The sequence below is a fragment of the Salmo salar genome, chromosome ssa26 (assembly GCF_905237065.1).
Source record: "Salmo salar chromosome ssa26, Ssal_v3.1, whole genome shotgun sequence".
NCBI lineage: Eukaryota > Metazoa > Chordata > Actinopteri > Salmoniformes > Salmonidae > Salmo > Salmo salar.
In genome coordinates this window covers 13,440,708-13,457,847 of record NC_059467.1, presented here as the reverse complement: position 1 = coordinate 13,457,847, position 17,140 = coordinate 13,440,708, and the positions used below count along the sequence as shown (strand labels likewise).

Below are 17,140 nucleotides of genomic sequence, written 5' to 3'. Positions count from 1 at the left end.
AGATTTAAACATCCCTATTAAGTCTTGTTCGGAAGAATCATCCAGCTTTTCATTTATCTAACAGTCGTGTAAGAGTGCGTGTGTGTCCGTCTCGGAGGACTCAGTGGGCTGTTTTAACAAAAAAACTTGGTCATATAGAACAGTACCATTTCCACGCTAAGTGAGTCAGAGACAGAGACAAGTGCGACAGCATAGACAGACACACATGTCAGGCATCCAAGAAAGACAGATTATGTAAAACTTTAGACAGAACGTGTAAAACTCTATACACACCAGTAATGACAACAGTTTGAATCATGCTGTTCCCTTACCCACCAGCTGTCCTGTGATGTCTAAAGGCAGACAGTTAACTGAAGCATCATCCACATCAGAAGGAGGATTATGACATTGTGACAGTCCACCGGGACACCACCTACACACTAGTACATGCTGTTCATAATAGATATGTCATATGTGTGGCTCAAGCACGTGTACATACACAGTGACACATTAACAGGTCAGCCCTAATGAAAATGTGCATCATCATCATCATCTCCTTAGGACCATTGTGACATCATCCCTCTGGCGTGCATACTTCTTCCTGCATCATAGAGCTGACACTTCCCCTGCGGACACCAGAGCCTGTAGACAATACTCCAAAAATACCCTGCACTTCTAAACAAGGTGTTCTGTCTGAGGAGGAAAAAACTGCAGTGGGATGCTTGCCAGGAGGTGAAGACTTTTCCATTCCACCTAAAACCCTGTTGCTGCCAGGCTGAGAGGAGGCCTCTTTATCCCTGAGTGTAAGACATAGGTGGTTTTGAGGTTAAGACCAGCAACACGATGCCACTGCATTTGAGTGTTGGTGACGCACCTTCTGTTGCCCCAAAGCAGAGTCGTGTGGGATCAGATCCCTAACAGGTTCACACACGCACGCACTCAACAAACACACTCACACATGGAGGGGTAAACAGGATGGGGTACACTGGTATTGACCTCAGTGGGGTGCAGAGAGAGGGCATTCGTGAGAGATCTGAGAACGGGCTCTCTTCACCTCAGACTAGGAATCATCCTCTCATCATCACTGGGTGGGAGGAGGACCCCCACAGAGACCTTCCAAAACAAAAAGGCCAATCTGAACCCCTATTAATAAAGCAGGACACTCACATTTCGTGCATACCCTGCCTAATCTCAGGCAGCTGTTATCTCCCTGCAGGAAGTGCTCTTTGCTCTGGGCCGGCTGTGGTGCTGGAGCAGTGCTGATATCACTACGAGAGGGGACAGGATAGGGACCCAGCTATAGCACAGGACAAGGCACCGGGCGATAAGATAGAGTTGTCTCTGTCAGCACCCATCTTTCTTTTCCACTATGTTTCAGTACCCAGAGGGCCTGGCTTCCCCATTCACCCTCTCCATAAGGCACAGAGACCCTGGTATGGAGAACCGTAGGTCCTAACCTTGGGCAGGGAGAAAGTGATGGGAACCTCCGTCTATAGAACTTTCCTTCTACGCACTGGAGGTTTCAGCGTATCTGACTACATTCAAAAGTTCACGGTAAGAGACCTGGCACTGATTGCTTTTGGGTTGTGGTTATACAAGCTAGTTTTATTTTTGTCATTTTATTTAATCAGGTTCATGGATGAAGTTAGATTCAAGACAGACCATTGGTCACACAAGGCTGCCTAATTAATAATAGGCATCTAATAAAAGATGCTAGGCAAAACTAAATTAATTCCTGTCTAGACTCTAGAATATTTTTGTGTCATTCTAATATTCATAAGGGCCAGGGGTTACATAATATTGAAACACAAATCATCATACACTCAAAGAAAATGATGCATCAGCATCACTGAACAGAAAAAACAAACAAACAGCCTTGTGTGCTCAAAATCTCATTAGTGCTCGGTCAGTGAAGTGAGACCAAGTCACATTCACAAGTCACATTAACTGTACCATATCTAACTCCATTCGTTTTTTTATCATTGCCCTTAACACAGCATGGGAGCATGGGGTAATGTTATTTGGAGGTGGTCAGGTGGAAAACATTTTTGGGAGAAGAGTGTTGTTTTTCTCAATGACCATTTAAGTCCTTGAATTAAGATTTTCTTCTGAAGTAAGACTTGTTATTTTATGTTATTGAATATTGAATAATATATGAAGCATAGCCCTCAGGGTTAGATCATTTGTTCAACAAGCTTGCCGAAAACATGGCTTCTTGCAGAAAAAAGTTGTATTTTTGAAGGTCTGTTTTTGTCTGTCCATATCAAAATTCTCTTCAGGAAAATGATAAGACAGTTTATGTGTGTGTGTGCGTGTTTGTGTGTTCCTATGAGGAGGAAGGGGAGGACCATCCTCCTAAGTGAATTTCATAAAACAAAAATAGTGAAACATTAAAAAAGTTACCCTTTTTAGATAAAACTAAACTAAATATATTCACGTCACCAAATAATTAAAACACACTGTTTTGCAACGAAGGTCAACAGTAGCCTCAAAAGCACTCTGTAGGGTAGCACCATGGTGGAGCCGGAGGACAGCTAGTTTCCGTCCTCCTCTGGGTACATTGACTTCAATACAAAACCTAGGAGGCTTGTGGTTCTCACCCCCTTCCATAGACTTACACAAACGTCCTCCAACCTATCAGAGCTCTTGCAGCATGAACTGACATGTTGTCCACCCAATCAAAGATCAGAGAATGAATCTAGTAGTGAACACATAAGCTACAGCTAGCTAGCACTTCAGTGCATACAATGTGATGAGTCGTTGACTCAAAGAGAAAGACAATAGTTGAACAGTTGGCTATGACTATCCAAAACTGGAACTCTCAAGTCAAGGTAAGATTTTAGTTTTATACATTTATTGCCATGGGGCCCGCCGGTGTAGCTGCTAAACTGCTTGGCTGAACACTGCACTGCATGATTGTAGCGTGTTTAATAATATGTTAGTTTTAGTAGCTACAGTATGTTGACTATGACTTTAAGATGGTGACAACGATGTAGGCTGTGTGGGATCATGGGGTGTATTCATTCTGCCAATTCTGTTGGAAAACATTCCTTAAACGGAAGAAAACGGATCGAAACAGGAATAAACAGATCTGAATTTGTCCATTAGAAACTCTTGTTTGCAACTGTTGGACTAATGATTACACCGTAGATTAGCTAGATGCAGGAAAGAGTGTGCAAGGCGGTATTGAATGTGTCAATGTCTGTCACCTTGATTACTCAAATTTCTCTCGACCTGTGCACCTACAATGTAAACGTTAATTCATAGGCTAGGTTGTAGCAACCTCATTGATGGGTATAGGGAAAATTTGAGTATCATGCACTATCCTAAACCTATCGATGTTACTGTGAGCTGGGTAAATGGAATATGAATGACAGTCATTCAATATGCTGTCATAAAAATAAGGCCATGCTCATAAAAAAAGATGTGTCCTCCATCATCTTAAACGGCACCAACCGCCACTGGTGTATTAGCATGCTATCTGTTTGATATTCATAGTTTTAACTCTGGCAGCTGGTTTAAGAACATACACAAATCGCTATTATCCTCTGGGAAGCTTGTTGAGTGATTTTTTTTTTTTAGCAACGTTCCCTCTAAACTGCGCAGGCGCGCAGTAGCCCTGAGACTGACACGCAGCTCCTCTGGGATTCCATGCAGAATAAATATCAACCAATAAAGAGAAGCTCCACACGAGATTGAACTTAAGTCAATTTTCTAGAGGAGTGGTCACCAACCTGTCGATCGCGATCGACTGGTCGATCACCAAATCATTTCTAGTTGATAAAGGGCACTGCAGTCCCTGGTTCTAATCCAGGCTGCATCACATCCGTCCGTGATTGGGAGTCACATAGGGCAGCGCACAATTGGCCCAGCGTCGTCTGGGTTTGCCCATCATTGTAAATAAGAATTTGTTCTTAACTGACTTGCCTAGTTAAGTAAAGGTTAAATAAAATAAATAAAGCCTTGTGTTCCTATTTTTTTATTTATTAATCTTGGGCTGTTAATTGTAGGTGCACCCGATTCAGCTGCCCTGCGCCCGGGTATGCGAACCGTTGCCATTTTGAAAAATTGTATGCATCTTAATGTACAAACTCTGGCTTCCCGGCAGGCACGGAGAGCAAATCAAGTGCCCTATAGGTATTCCACTGGCCAATCGGATGGCTCAGATTACCGTGTCTGCAGTAACATACCAGGCATAAAAGAAAACTACAGCGAAATTGATACGGTGAGATTTCAAAACCATGATTAGAGAGACTGTCAACGAATACAGCAAAGAGCTGCTGTTTTTATAAGTGAGTTGATGTTTAAATTCTTACTCAGCACTCTCAACACTTGAAACCATGAAATGGCTTTCTTCCTATTTCCATTTAGCGCTACAACAAGCATTGCAACAGTAACTTAATCAATGAGTAGGAAAGTGTATCGATAGGCATGTGTTGTTATTATTAGCTGCTTGGGTCTTTTTTAATAGGAACTTTTCACTTTTTCTGTTAATAAAAGTAACAACATGAGGCAGAAATAATGCGGTGCGACTCGAGATTTGCCATCAACTGGAAGATAGTGTCCCTTTGGTCAGTGTCAGTGGAAGAAAGAGAGAGCGGAGGGGATGTTGAGAGTAGAGGTCGACCGATTAATCGGAATGGCCGATTAATTAGGGCCGATTTCAAGTTTTCATAACAATCGGAAATCGTTTTTTTTTTACCGTTATTTAACTAGGCAAGTCAGTTAAGAACACATTCTTATTTTCAATGACGGCCTAGGAATGGTGGGTTAACTGCCTTATTCAGGGGCAGAACGACAGATTTTTACCTTGTCAGCTCGGGGATTCAATCTTGCAACCTTACGGTTAACTAGTCCAACGCTCTAACCACCTGCTTTACATTGCACTCCACGAGGAGCCTGCCTGTTACGCGAATGCAGTAAGAAGCCAAGGTAAGTTGCTAGCTAGCATTAAACTTATCTTATAAAAAACAATCAATCAATCATAATCACTAGTTAACTACACATGGTTGATGATATTACTAGTTTATCTAGCCTGTCCTGCGTTGCATATAATCGCTTAGGTACACGTTGCTCCAATCATAAACATCAATGCCTTTCTTAGAAATCAATACACAAGTATATATTTTTAAACCTGCATATTTAGTTAATATTGCCTGCTAACATGAATTTCTTTTAACTAGGGAAAATGTGTCACTTCTCTTGCAAACAGAGTCAGGGTATATGCAGCAGTTTGGGCCGCATGGCTCGTTGCGAACTGTGAAGACTATTTCTTCCTAACAAAGACAGCCGACTTCGCCAAACGGGGGATGATTTAACAAAAGCGCATTTGCGAAAAAAGCACAATCGTTGCACGACTGTACCTAACCATAAACATCAATGCCTTTCTTAAAATCAATACACAGAAGTATATATTTTTAAACCTGCACATTTAGCTAAAACAAATCCAGGTTAGCAGGCAATATTAACCAGGTGAAATTGTGTCATTTTGCGTTCATTGCACGGAGAGTCAGGGTATATGCAACAGTTTGGGCCGCCTGGCTCGTTGCGAACTAATTTGCCCGAATTTTACATAATTCTGGCATAACATTGAAGGTTGTGCAATGTAACAGGAATATTTAGATTTAGGGATGCCACCCGTTAGATAAAATACGGAACGGTTCCGTATTTCACTGACAGGAAAAACGTTTTGTTTTCGAGATGATAGTTTCCGGATTCGACCATATTAATGACCTAAGGCTCGTATTTCTGTGTGTTATTATGTTATAATTAAGTCTATGATTTGATAGAGCAGTCTGACTGAGCGATGGTAGGCAGCAGCAGGCTCGTAGCGTTCATTCAAACAGCACTTTCGTGCGTTTGCCAGCAGCCCTTCGCAATGCATTGCGCTGTTTATGACTTCAAGCCTGTCAACTCCCAAGATTAGGCTGGTGTAACTGATGTGAAATGGCTAGCTAGTTAGCGGGTGCGCGCTAATAGCGTTTCAAACGTCATTCGCTCTGAGACTTGGAGTAGTTGTTCCCCTTGCTCTACATGGGTAATACTGCTTCGAGGGTGGCTGTTGTCGATGTGTTCCTGGTTCGAGCCCAGGTAGGAGCGAGGAGAGGGATGGAAGCTATACTGTTACACTGGCAATACTAAAGTGCCTATAAAAACATCCAATAGTCAAAGGTATATGAAATACAAATCGTATAGAGAGAAATAGTCCTATAATTCCTATAATAACTACAACCTAAAACTTCTTACCTGGGAATATTGAAGACTCATGTTAAAAGGAACCACCAGCTTTCATATGTTCTCATGTTCTGAGCAAGGAACTTAAACGTTAGCTTTTTTACATGGCACATATGGCACTTTTACTTTCTTCTCCAACACTTTGTTTTTGCATTATTTAAACCAAATTGAACATGTTTCATTATTTATTTGAAGCTAAATTGATTTTATTGATGTATTATATTAAGTTAAAATAAGTGTTCATTCAGTATTGTTGTAATTGTCATTATTTTTTTTTAATCGGCATCGGGTTTTTGGTCCTCCAATAATCGGTATCGGTGTTGGAAAAAAATAAATCATAATCGGTCGACCTCTAGTTGAGAGGCAGATCCTCAGTCGGCTGCTCTCTCTGCTAAGACTGACCATAGATGCAGGCACCATCGGCCCAGTAAAGTAAATATTACATCAACATTTCACTAGGATATGCTGTTGTATTACTCCCACAGAACCACAATGGTATTTTGAACTTGTCATTGACATACAAATGAGAACTTGTTCTCAACTTGCCTACCTGGTTAAAAAAAGGTTAAATAAATAAAAAAAAATATTAAGACCTGCTTGGCCTACATTGAACACTGCACATTTGCTGCTACTGTAGACTGTATGACAGAACAGCTATTTCCATGTTAAAATGTTATGGGATACATTTTATTCATTGTTTTTGATGGTAGGCCACTCTGGTAGGCCTACTTTATGATCAAATACTTGTTAACTGGCCACTGTAAACTTTAAAACGGGTACAGCCTCAGTGTTCACAGTAAACACGCACTGGAATTTGCACAGAATTTTCACAATGTTCAAGTTTGCTTTTGAGACTACCACCACTATGAGCAAACAAACAATGCGAACTTTGGAAAGTCTACAACTATTACTAGGCCTATTTCAACATTACTTTTGTTGAAATGTATTTTACATACAGTAAAAATTACAACCTTTCACTTGGATTTTACTCTACTGCTACTCTCTGTTCATCATATGCATAGTCACTTTAACCATATCTACATGTACAGTTGAAGTCGGAAGTTTACATACACATTAGCCAAATACTTAAAAAAAAATTTAACTCAGTTTTTCACAATTCCTGACATTTAATTCTAGTAAAAAACACCCTGTCTTAGGCCAGTTAGGATCACCACTTTATTTTAAGAATGTGAAATGCCAGAATAAGAGAAGAATGATTTATTTCAGCTTTTATTTCTTTCATCATGTTACCAGTGGGTCAGAAGTTTACATACACTCAATTAGTATTTGGTAGCATTACCTTTAAATTGTTTAACTTGGGTCAAACGTGTCATGCAGCCTTCCACAAGCTTACCACAATAAGTTGGGTGAATTTTGATCCGTTCATCCTGACAGAGCTGGTATAACTGAGTCAGATTTATAGGCCTCCTTGCTCGCACACGCTTTTTCAGTTCTGCCCACAAATGTTCTATAGGAATGAGGTCAGGGTTTTGTGATGGCCGCTCCAGTACCTTGACTTTGTTGTCCTTAAGCCATTTTGCCACAACTTAGGAAGTATGCTTGGGGTCATTGTCCATTTGGAAGACCCATTTGCGACCAAGCTTTCACTTCCTGGCTGATGTCTTGATGTTGTTTCAGTATATCCACATCATTTTCTGTCCTCATGATGCCATCTATTTTGTGAAGTGCACCAGTCCCTGCTGCAGCAAAGCACTCCCACAACATGATGCTGCCACCCCCATGCTTCACGGTTGGGATGGTGTTCTTCGGCTTGCAAGCCCCCCGCTTTTTCCTCCAAACATAATGATGGTCATTATGGCCAAACAGTTACATTTTTGTTTCATCAGACCAGAGGACATTTCTCCAAAAAGTACGATCTTTGTTCCCATGTGCAGTTGCAAACCGTAGTCTGTCTTTTTTATGCTGTTTTGGAGCAGTGGCTTTTTCCTTGCTGTGCAGCCTTTCAGGTTATGTTGATATAGGACTCATTTTACTGTGGATATAGATACTTTTGTACCTGTTTCCTCCAGCATCTTCACAAGGTCCTTTGCTGTTGTTCTGGGATTGATTTGCACTTTTCGCACCAAAGTACATTCATCTCTAGGAGACAGAATGCGTCTCCTTTCTGAGCGGTATGACGGCTGCGTGGTCCCATGGTGTTTATACTTGCGTACTATTGTTTGTATAGATGAACGTGGTACCTTCAGGGGTTTGGAAATTGCTCCCAAGGATGAACCAGACTTGTGGAGGTCTACAATTTTTTTCTGAGGTCTTGGCTGATTTCTTTTGATTTTCCCATGATCTCAAGCAAAGAGGCACTGAGTTTGAAGGTAGGCCTTGAAATACATCCACAGGTACACCTCCAATTGACTCAAATGATGTCAATTAGCCTATCAGAAGCTTCTGAAGCCATGACACCCTTTTCTGGAATTTTCCAAGCTGTTTAAAGGCACAGTCAACTTAGTGTATGTAAACTTCTGACCCACTGCAATTGTGATACAGTGAATTCTAAGTGAAATAATCTGTCTGTAAACAATTGTTGGAAAAATTACTTGTGTCATGCACAAATAGATGTCCTATCCGACTTGCTAAAACTATAGTTTGTTAACAAGAAATTTGTGTAGTTGTTGAAAACGAGTTTTAATGACTCCAACCTAAGTGTATGTAAACTTCCGACTTCAACTGTACATACTACCTCAATCAGCCCGACTAACCGGTGCCTGTATGTAGCCTCGCTACTGTTATAGCCTCGCTGCTGTATATAGCCTCGCTACTGTTATTTTTCACTGTCTTTTTACTGTTGTTTTATTTCTTTACTTACCTATTGTTCACCGAATACCGTTTTTGCACTATTGGTTAGAGCCTGTAAGTAAGCATTTCACTGTAAGGTCTACACCTGTTGTATTTGGTGCACGTGACAAATAAACTTTGATTTGATATGCTGTGTGGTATTACTCCCACAGAACCACAATGGTATTTTAAACTTGTGATTGACATACATGTATCATATTAATGTCAGGGTTCATGGAGAAAGAGGAGCATTAGGTACAGCAAAAAACTTTCCATCAATAGCTCTCCAAACAGATCAAAATACTGACCCCTCTGGTCTGCCAAGAGCTCTAACTAGACCCGCTAGGCTCAAACCTTGACACGCACACTTAGATGCATCAAACACTTCCTGAAAATGATTGACTTCTCTTTTGGTAGACAATGGGCGTTAATGGTACAAGGTTAGATGGAGAGGACTGGAAGAAACCCAGAATACCCTCTCCAGTGACCTCACAGGTCTGAAATGTTGTTGTGTCAGGGAGGTAGCTTTGGTGTCACGTTTCCATTTCAGAGGGAAAATACACCAGGTTAACCCTGTTCAAGACAAATAGCCATGGTATTCCTATAGACAGCTTCAGTGTCCAGTTAGTTGGGTTTCCTTTATTTCCTTTGTCTGATGTTCTCCCACTCTGTGATTTTTTTTATTGGTGACTGCCGGAGCCATGTTTATTTTACTGCTATTGTTACAGATACTTTTACAGACATTAAATACAAGTAAACGTGTTAAGTAGCTCTGGTGGTACCACAGCAGCTGTGCAAATGAGGGAAACTGTCCGTGTGTTTGATGTCTAATGGTCCCTCCCGGCAGGCATGTGCACAGATAGGGCTCTACCTTTGCAGAGAACATGCCCATTTGCCCTTCCAGTCTCCAAAGTGCCTTTTTGGGTGGAAGTATAATTTCCCCCAAAATGTTTACAAAAAAATTGTATAGTTGTTGTTGTTTTGAACCCACTGCCCACAAATCGTTGTTAAAGTAGTCGGAATGGCAGATCTGGTCATTGATAAGCCCCTAAATTGGAAAGCAGTGGTTGTACAGTAACATTCTATACATGCCGTCAGAGCTCAGGGTCTCCGCTTCACAATGCTATATGGGTTTTGACTGACAGTCATTCTAAACTTGACAGTCATTTGAAATCCCTCACATTAATTGGGCAACTTTTGAGCATTTGTTGTTTGGATTCAGTCTTGTGTCAGGTGAACTATTGTGTCCTCACATTTGGTCTGATAACTTCCCCATAAGATCCAAAGTCTACTCTTTCAGTTGCTACCATGGTCATGCATATGCTTTTTATAGTCATTTTGTTAAACATTAAAACGTGTCCCCTATCCATATAGGCCAGTTTTCACTCGTGTAAAGGGTTAAGCAAAGCAATAAATGTAATAGATCTGTGCTAAATGACTACGGAGTTATTATAGATGAAATATTAAATTACTTTCAGACTAGGGGTTATTTATTTGTGTCATTTAATTTGCCATTAAAATGTGACCCTCTATTGCTTTTATATACAGTAACTAAATAAGCAAAGTAGCCTAATAATTGCTCAACGATTCCATGACCTTGATTGTAGGGATTTTTCGGGGTTGACTTTTTTGTTTCAGCACATTTTTTTATTTTACCTTTATACCCACCAAAAGACATATCCTCAGAATGTATGATAATTGAATTATTAGACACTTTTATCTTCTCAGAAATGGCCTTAACCCATATTTACCAAGATAATTTTGCATTTGAATTGTTTTCTAGAGCTCCTTTGTCAACAGCTGGTCATGTTAGCCTACATTATTTTTAAGGTCTAGCTTGTTGAACAACAGTCGGTCTATATTTGAAATGTTGTTGTGGTCTTGGTATTATGGGCCCACCCTACATGACCCATGTGTATTGGGTCATATCATCATCGCTGGCCTGATCCCATGTCACTGCACCTCTCATTATCTATTGTTTCCTGTTATTCATTGCAGCTGGCTGCCCCATTTTGCTACTGCCAATGCTTACTTTCTGATATGCTAGGACGCTAGCTAACTAGCCTGCCCTGGGTTATGGGGTGGTTAATAGAGTTGTTTTGATTATTCAGAGCTGCGGTGACGCACCCCCCCCTAGTCAGACAAACCCCTTGTGGAAAACCACAGCGGAGTCACATTCCTTTGAAGGGCCAGCATCCTACCAGAGATTTCCATTGCCACTCCATTGCATAATGTGGTTACATTTCAGTGGGATGGTTCCTGGCGTAGGCACAAGGCAGAGAGCTAGCCTGTAGTCTCATTGGGAAGGACTTTATGAATAAAGCACCCAGCTTACATACTGCCCATTATACTGGGCCTAAGAGACTCCGTCCACTACTTGGAGGTGTTACAGCTGCATATGGATGGTTCTATGGGCTATCTTCTGCTCTCCGGACCAGGAGACAGCGACCCATCATTTCATCAAATCATTGCATCACTATTCACAGCACTGAGATGAAGACATATCCTCAGAATGTATGATAATTTAATTATTAGACACTTTTATCTTCTCAGAAATGGCCTTAACCCATATTTACCAAGATAATTTTGCATTTGAATTGTTTTCTAGAGCTCCTTTGTCAACAGCTGGTCATGTTAGCCTACATTATTTTTAAGGTCTAGCTTGTTGAATCATTGAAAAGCAGAGATTGCATCATTGAGGTCCATTTGTCATTGGACTGTCTTTTCAATAGTAGGTTAAAGAACAAACACTCTTTGCAATACCTGAATACTTTACTAATAACTGGGAGATGGGAAAGACCCATGCAGTACAAAATGCCAGGATGTTCCAAGAAAACATTCCCATCCAATGGGACAGTAGGGGACACAGTAGGGAACTGTAGGGGAGACCGGGGTTGGATGTCACAGTTTTCACTCTCTCTTATATTTTACAAGACTCCTTTCAACATTAACAGAAAGGTCTTGGGTGGAATAGGGACTATTATTATTCTCATATCTTATTCCAACAAGCAATCAAACCCACCTTGCCCACTTGTGACAACCAGCCTCATCGCAGGGTTGGTTGTCGTATGGAGTGTGTTGTCACGTTTGCTAGTAGCTTATTCATTTTGTAAAAGGAAATGACCCAATATAGCACACAGTCTTAGAAATGGCTTTCTTTTATAGAACGAAATTCCTAACAGAATTCAGCATTTTATACCTTGAGAACAACGTATGACATTTTGAGTATATTTGTGTGTGTGTGTATGCGTAAGTTTGCACACGTGTAATAAAAAATATGTGTGTGGTGCCTCCCGAGTGGCGCAGTGGTCTAAGGTTGTGCCACTAGAGATCCTGGTTCGAGTCCAGGCAACCGGGAGACCCATGGGGCGGCGCACAATTGTCCCATCGTGCTCTAACGACTCCTGTGGCGGGCTGGGTGCAATGCACGCTGACACGATTGCCAGGTGTACGGTGTTTCCTCCGACACATTGGTGCGGCTGGCTTCCGGGTTAAGTGGGCATTGTGTCAAGAAGCAGTGGGGCTTGGCTGGGTTGTGTTTCGGAGGACGCACAGCTCTCGATCTTCGCCTCTCCTGAGTCTGTTTCGGGAGTTGCAGCGACGGGACAAGACTGTAACTACCAATTTGAGTACCATGAAATTGGGGAGGGAGAAATAAAAGAGACAACACTTCCACTCCGCTGCCCAACAGATGTATACATGATGCATTGGGAAGATGCAGTTCAGACATTGTTTGCTAATTTGCAAGACGTCTCACATTCTACATTCTAAATTCTATAGTTCTACATCATTTATACATCGGCCAGGCATCAACATTTTATTCTTCCCAATCTGCAAACGCTCTCCACCCTACATATTCCCAACACATTTTGATATGTTGGCCAAAGGTGTTTGTGTTTACTGGGAAGGGAGATTTTTATAGCAACAGCACAAAAGAGCTTGGGATATATTGTATACTGGCAGTGACAATATCCCCAAACAGTATGGTTACAATGAGTTGATAGTGACTACCAACCCGACCAATGCTAGTTACCACATGGCTTGACCTAGCAACTCAGAAATAGGTTTGGAATAGCTCTCCTTTTTCTCTTTTCTATAAACATATTTTTTATTGTATAATCCCAGAATTCAAACATTTATAAAGTAACAAGACATACTTTACATGTTTTTTATTTTACCAATGAAAAACACAAACTCAGCAAAAAAAGAAATGTCCCTTTTCAGGACCCTGTCCTTCAAAGAATTCATAAAAATCCAAATAACTTCACAGATCTTCATTGTTAAGGGTTTAAACACTGTTTCCCATGCTTGTTCACTGAACCATAAACAATTAATGAACATGCACCTGTGGAACGGTCATTAAGACACTAACAGCTTACAGACAGTAGGCAATTAAGGTCACAGTTATGAAAACTTAGGACACTAAAGAGGCCTTTCTACTGACTCTGAAAAACACCAAAAGAAAGATGATCAGGGTCCCTGCTCATCTGCGTGAACGTGCCTTAGGCATGCTGCAAGGAGGCATGAGGACTGCAGATATGGCCAGGACAATAAATTGCAATGTCCGTACTGTGAGACGCCTAAGACAGCGCTACAGGGAGAAAGGATGGACAGCTGATCGTCCTCGCGGTGGCGGACCACGTGTAACAACACCTGCACAGGATCAGTACATCCGAACATCACACCTGCGGGACAGGTACAGGACGGCAACAACAACTGCCCGAGGTACACCAGGAACGCACAATCCCTCCATCAGCGCTCAGACTGTCCGCAATAGGCTGAGAGAGGCTGGACTGAGGGCTTGTAGGCCTGTTGTAAGGCAGGTCCTCACCAGACATCACCGGCAACAACGTCACCTATGGGCACAAACCCACCGTCGGCTGGACCAGACAGAACTGGCAAAAAGTGCTCTTCCCTGACGAGTCGCAGTTTTGTCTCACCAGGAGTGATGGTCGGATTCGTGTTTATCGTCGAAGGAATGAGCATTCTCCCGAGACTTGTACTCTGGAGCAGGATCGATTTGGAGGTGGAGGATCCGTCATGGTCTGGGGCGGTGTGTCACAGCATTATCGGACTGAGCTTGTTGTCATTGCAGACATTCTCCTCCCTCATGTGGTACCCTTCCTGCAGGTTCATCCTGCCATGACCCTCCAGCATGACAATGCCACCAGCCATACTGCTCGTTCTGTGCGTGATTTCCTGCAAGACAGGAATGTCAGCCATGGCCAGCGACGAGCCCGAATCTCAATCCCATTGAGCACATCTGGGATCTGTTGGATCGGAGGGTGAGGGCTAGGGCCATTCCCCCCCAGAAATGTCCGGGAACTTGCAGGTGCCTTGTTGGAAGAGTGGGATAACATCTCACAGCAAGAACAGGCACATCTGGTGCAGTCCATGAGGAGATGCACTGCAGTACTTAATGCAACTGGTGGCCACACCAGATACTGACTGTTACTTTTGATTTTGACCCCCCTCCCCTTTGTTCAGGGACACATTATTCAATTTCTGTTAGTCACATGTCTGTTGACCTTGTTCAGTTTGTCTGCTGTTGAATCTTATGTTCATACAAATGTTTACACATGTTAAGTTTGCTGAAAATAAAGTCAGTTGACAGTGAGAGGACGTTTCCTTTTTTGCTGAGTTTACATTCCTCAATGTTTTGTCATGCTGACATGAATTGACCAGGCGGATGAGTTCTTTCAAATAATTCATACATTTGGAATTTTTAAATTATTACACAGCACCCTCTAGATTCAGAGTGATATGCACTGTGACAACCAACCCATGAGACAACCAACCCCAGTCACCCTTACCATGGACCAGAGGGAGAGGGCGACTGCTTAGATTCCTGCTTGCACTTCATCATTCCTCTGTCTACCGAGGTTTATTTTTAAAGGGAAGTGTCAGCCAATGTCAAGTCACTTTCCTTTGAGCGATGATGGGGGACAGTCGCCCAATCAGAGCAGCTGTGCTGGGCGGACCAGAACCTTTAGATCCACCAATGGTTCACTTCACTCTATCAGCACCAGTAAACAAACTAAAACATATACCAACAAACAAACAACCTGTACATCCCAATGGGGAAGCAACATGACAATGGGTCAGCATTTTAAAACAACAACCTTTCCAAAGCTCACAACATCTCTCTCTTAATCCTGGCGAAAGGCCATATTCAAAAGGTCATTCCTTGCATGCCCACCAGTCAACAGCATCTTCTGAGGTTGAATTTAAATGTTTTGGTGACGTCAAGCAGCCATTGGAATTTTGGCAGTGGGGGGGCTACTATATAAAAACTTTGGGACAGAGAGGTAGGTAGAGGGGGGGAGACAAGTGGAAAGATAAGATACCGAAGAGTTGGTGTTTATTTAAGTAGTGTCATGTCTCTGGCACATACAGACAACAGGATCCGGCAGACTGCCTGTATGGGAGCGGAACAACACCACCTCGGGAGCTTGAACTAAAATAGATCCAATTCAGCTTGGAGCAAGGTGGATTAGCACAGCTTCCTTTGTCTCGCCTGACACTTGTTCCCTTCTGTGTGGAATTTCTTGGAACTATGAGTAAACCGGAGACATTGGCCTCCTGCATTGCCAAGATGTACGAGGGGGGTAAATTGGACAATGCTGGGGCCCCTTCTGGAGCAATGAAAAAGCCAACTAACAGCCTTCTGAACAGCCTGGGAGGCATGGAGGTCAAGCTGAATCAGCTTGAGGTGAAGGTGGAGCAGATAGCCTGTAGCCAGACAGAGGTCCTCAGGAGGCTGGATATGGTGTGCCAGGGCATGGGGATGCTGGAGAAGGACCTGGCCCAGCTCAGAAAAGACAAGGACCCCCAGGCGGGGGACAAGGGCTCTCGTGGAGGTGGAGGGGACCCAGCCTTGTTCTCCGAGGTCAGGGTACTGTGTGGGGAGACCGTGGCGCTGCTGAAGAACCTGCAGAAGGAGGGTAAATGGCAACGGGAGAAAATTGAAGGAATAGAGAGCTCGGTTTCGGCCGTGGACAAGCTCTGGGGATATGTGGGGGAAGTTTTCCGAAGCTCTAAGATAGTGGAGTTCATCTTGAAAGGCATCGTACCCTGGAGGAAACAGGGCCTACTGTACATCCAAGAGGAGGAGGAGGTCAGTGAGCTCATGCTAAAGCAGGCTGGCACACCTTTGCAATTTCAGAACTAAATGTGATGTCCTCTAGGTGCTTTTAAATGTTTGAGTTATGGTTTTAACATTTTAAAATCTGTTATTTTGTGAGCCATTACCCACTTAATTTAACCTTTGGAAAGTACGCAGTGCATTCTGTACTGAGTGCACTGTCATTATGTTTTGTTCTCACACTTTTAAATACTTTCTCATTCAAATGGGAACATGAGTTCAAATTAGTTCATTTGCATTATAGGATATGCAATGTTCATCCTGCTTAATTCACCAAATGATGTGGTGTAAAATAAAGGGAACGATTTCTCTTTTGAAAATGACTAATCCATGCTTTGGGCTTGTGGGAAAGGATTTCAATGTTCGTGATTTGACTACTATAACAGCGTCTTTTGTTAAACGTTAACTCTCAATAAGTGGTCATTGCTATTTTCATAGGGCATGACCTAACATAATGAGGAAGTGTAAATTGAAAGTGGACGTTTGTCCAGCAAAATGTCAGTTGAAATCCCCAGTGCAAAGTGTTGCTACTATAGTAGCCTTGTGCAAAGTCACTTAACCAGGCAACCTGTGTCACCGACTGTCTCTAGAATGTTTGTTCAGCTGTTTGGAAACAATGTGAGCCATTTCAGTAATGTTACTGTCAAGATCAGGCTGTTTGCTAGCATCAAGTCCAAAGTGAAACTGAAGTGAGAGGGATTTTTCCCACTGACTGTATGCTTTCCCCCCAGCTCATGACAGTTTAGGGTAAAGAATCTGGATTACATATAATGTATGAAGAATCTATTGTCTGATTCATATCAAAATTAGGTTCTCATCACTGGCATCTTGATAATCTTGACATTAAATACTAATGTTTGCTACCACATAAAGTAGCCTACTAACAAACCGTTAGAAGGCAGATGGAACCAAATGCTGGTCATCTATTCATTTGAACATATAATTAGGAATTAGAATAGTAATTTAATACGATCTCTTATTTATTGAACTTTT

The 17,140-nt window shown here is 42.1% G+C and overlaps 1 protein-coding gene across 2 annotated transcripts in view; it reads left to right on the top strand.

The window, feature by feature from the left end:
• Positions 1-792: 792 nt before the first annotated feature.
• The window catches only part of LOC106587297 (myosin light chain kinase 3), a 33,505-nt gene continuing 17,157 nt past the window's right edge, over positions 793-17,140 (top strand). Inside the window, exon 1 of one of the 2 annotated variants that reach the window (XM_014175553.2) lies at positions 793-1,533. In XM_014175553.2, coding sequence (XP_014031028.1) covers positions 1,456-1,533 — 78 coding nt within the window. In that variant the 5' untranslated portion in view covers positions 793-1,455. Of the gene's footprint in view, positions 1,534-15,304; positions 16,121-17,140 lie in introns of those variants that run through there. The other variant, XM_014175552.2, reaches the window with a different exon arrangement.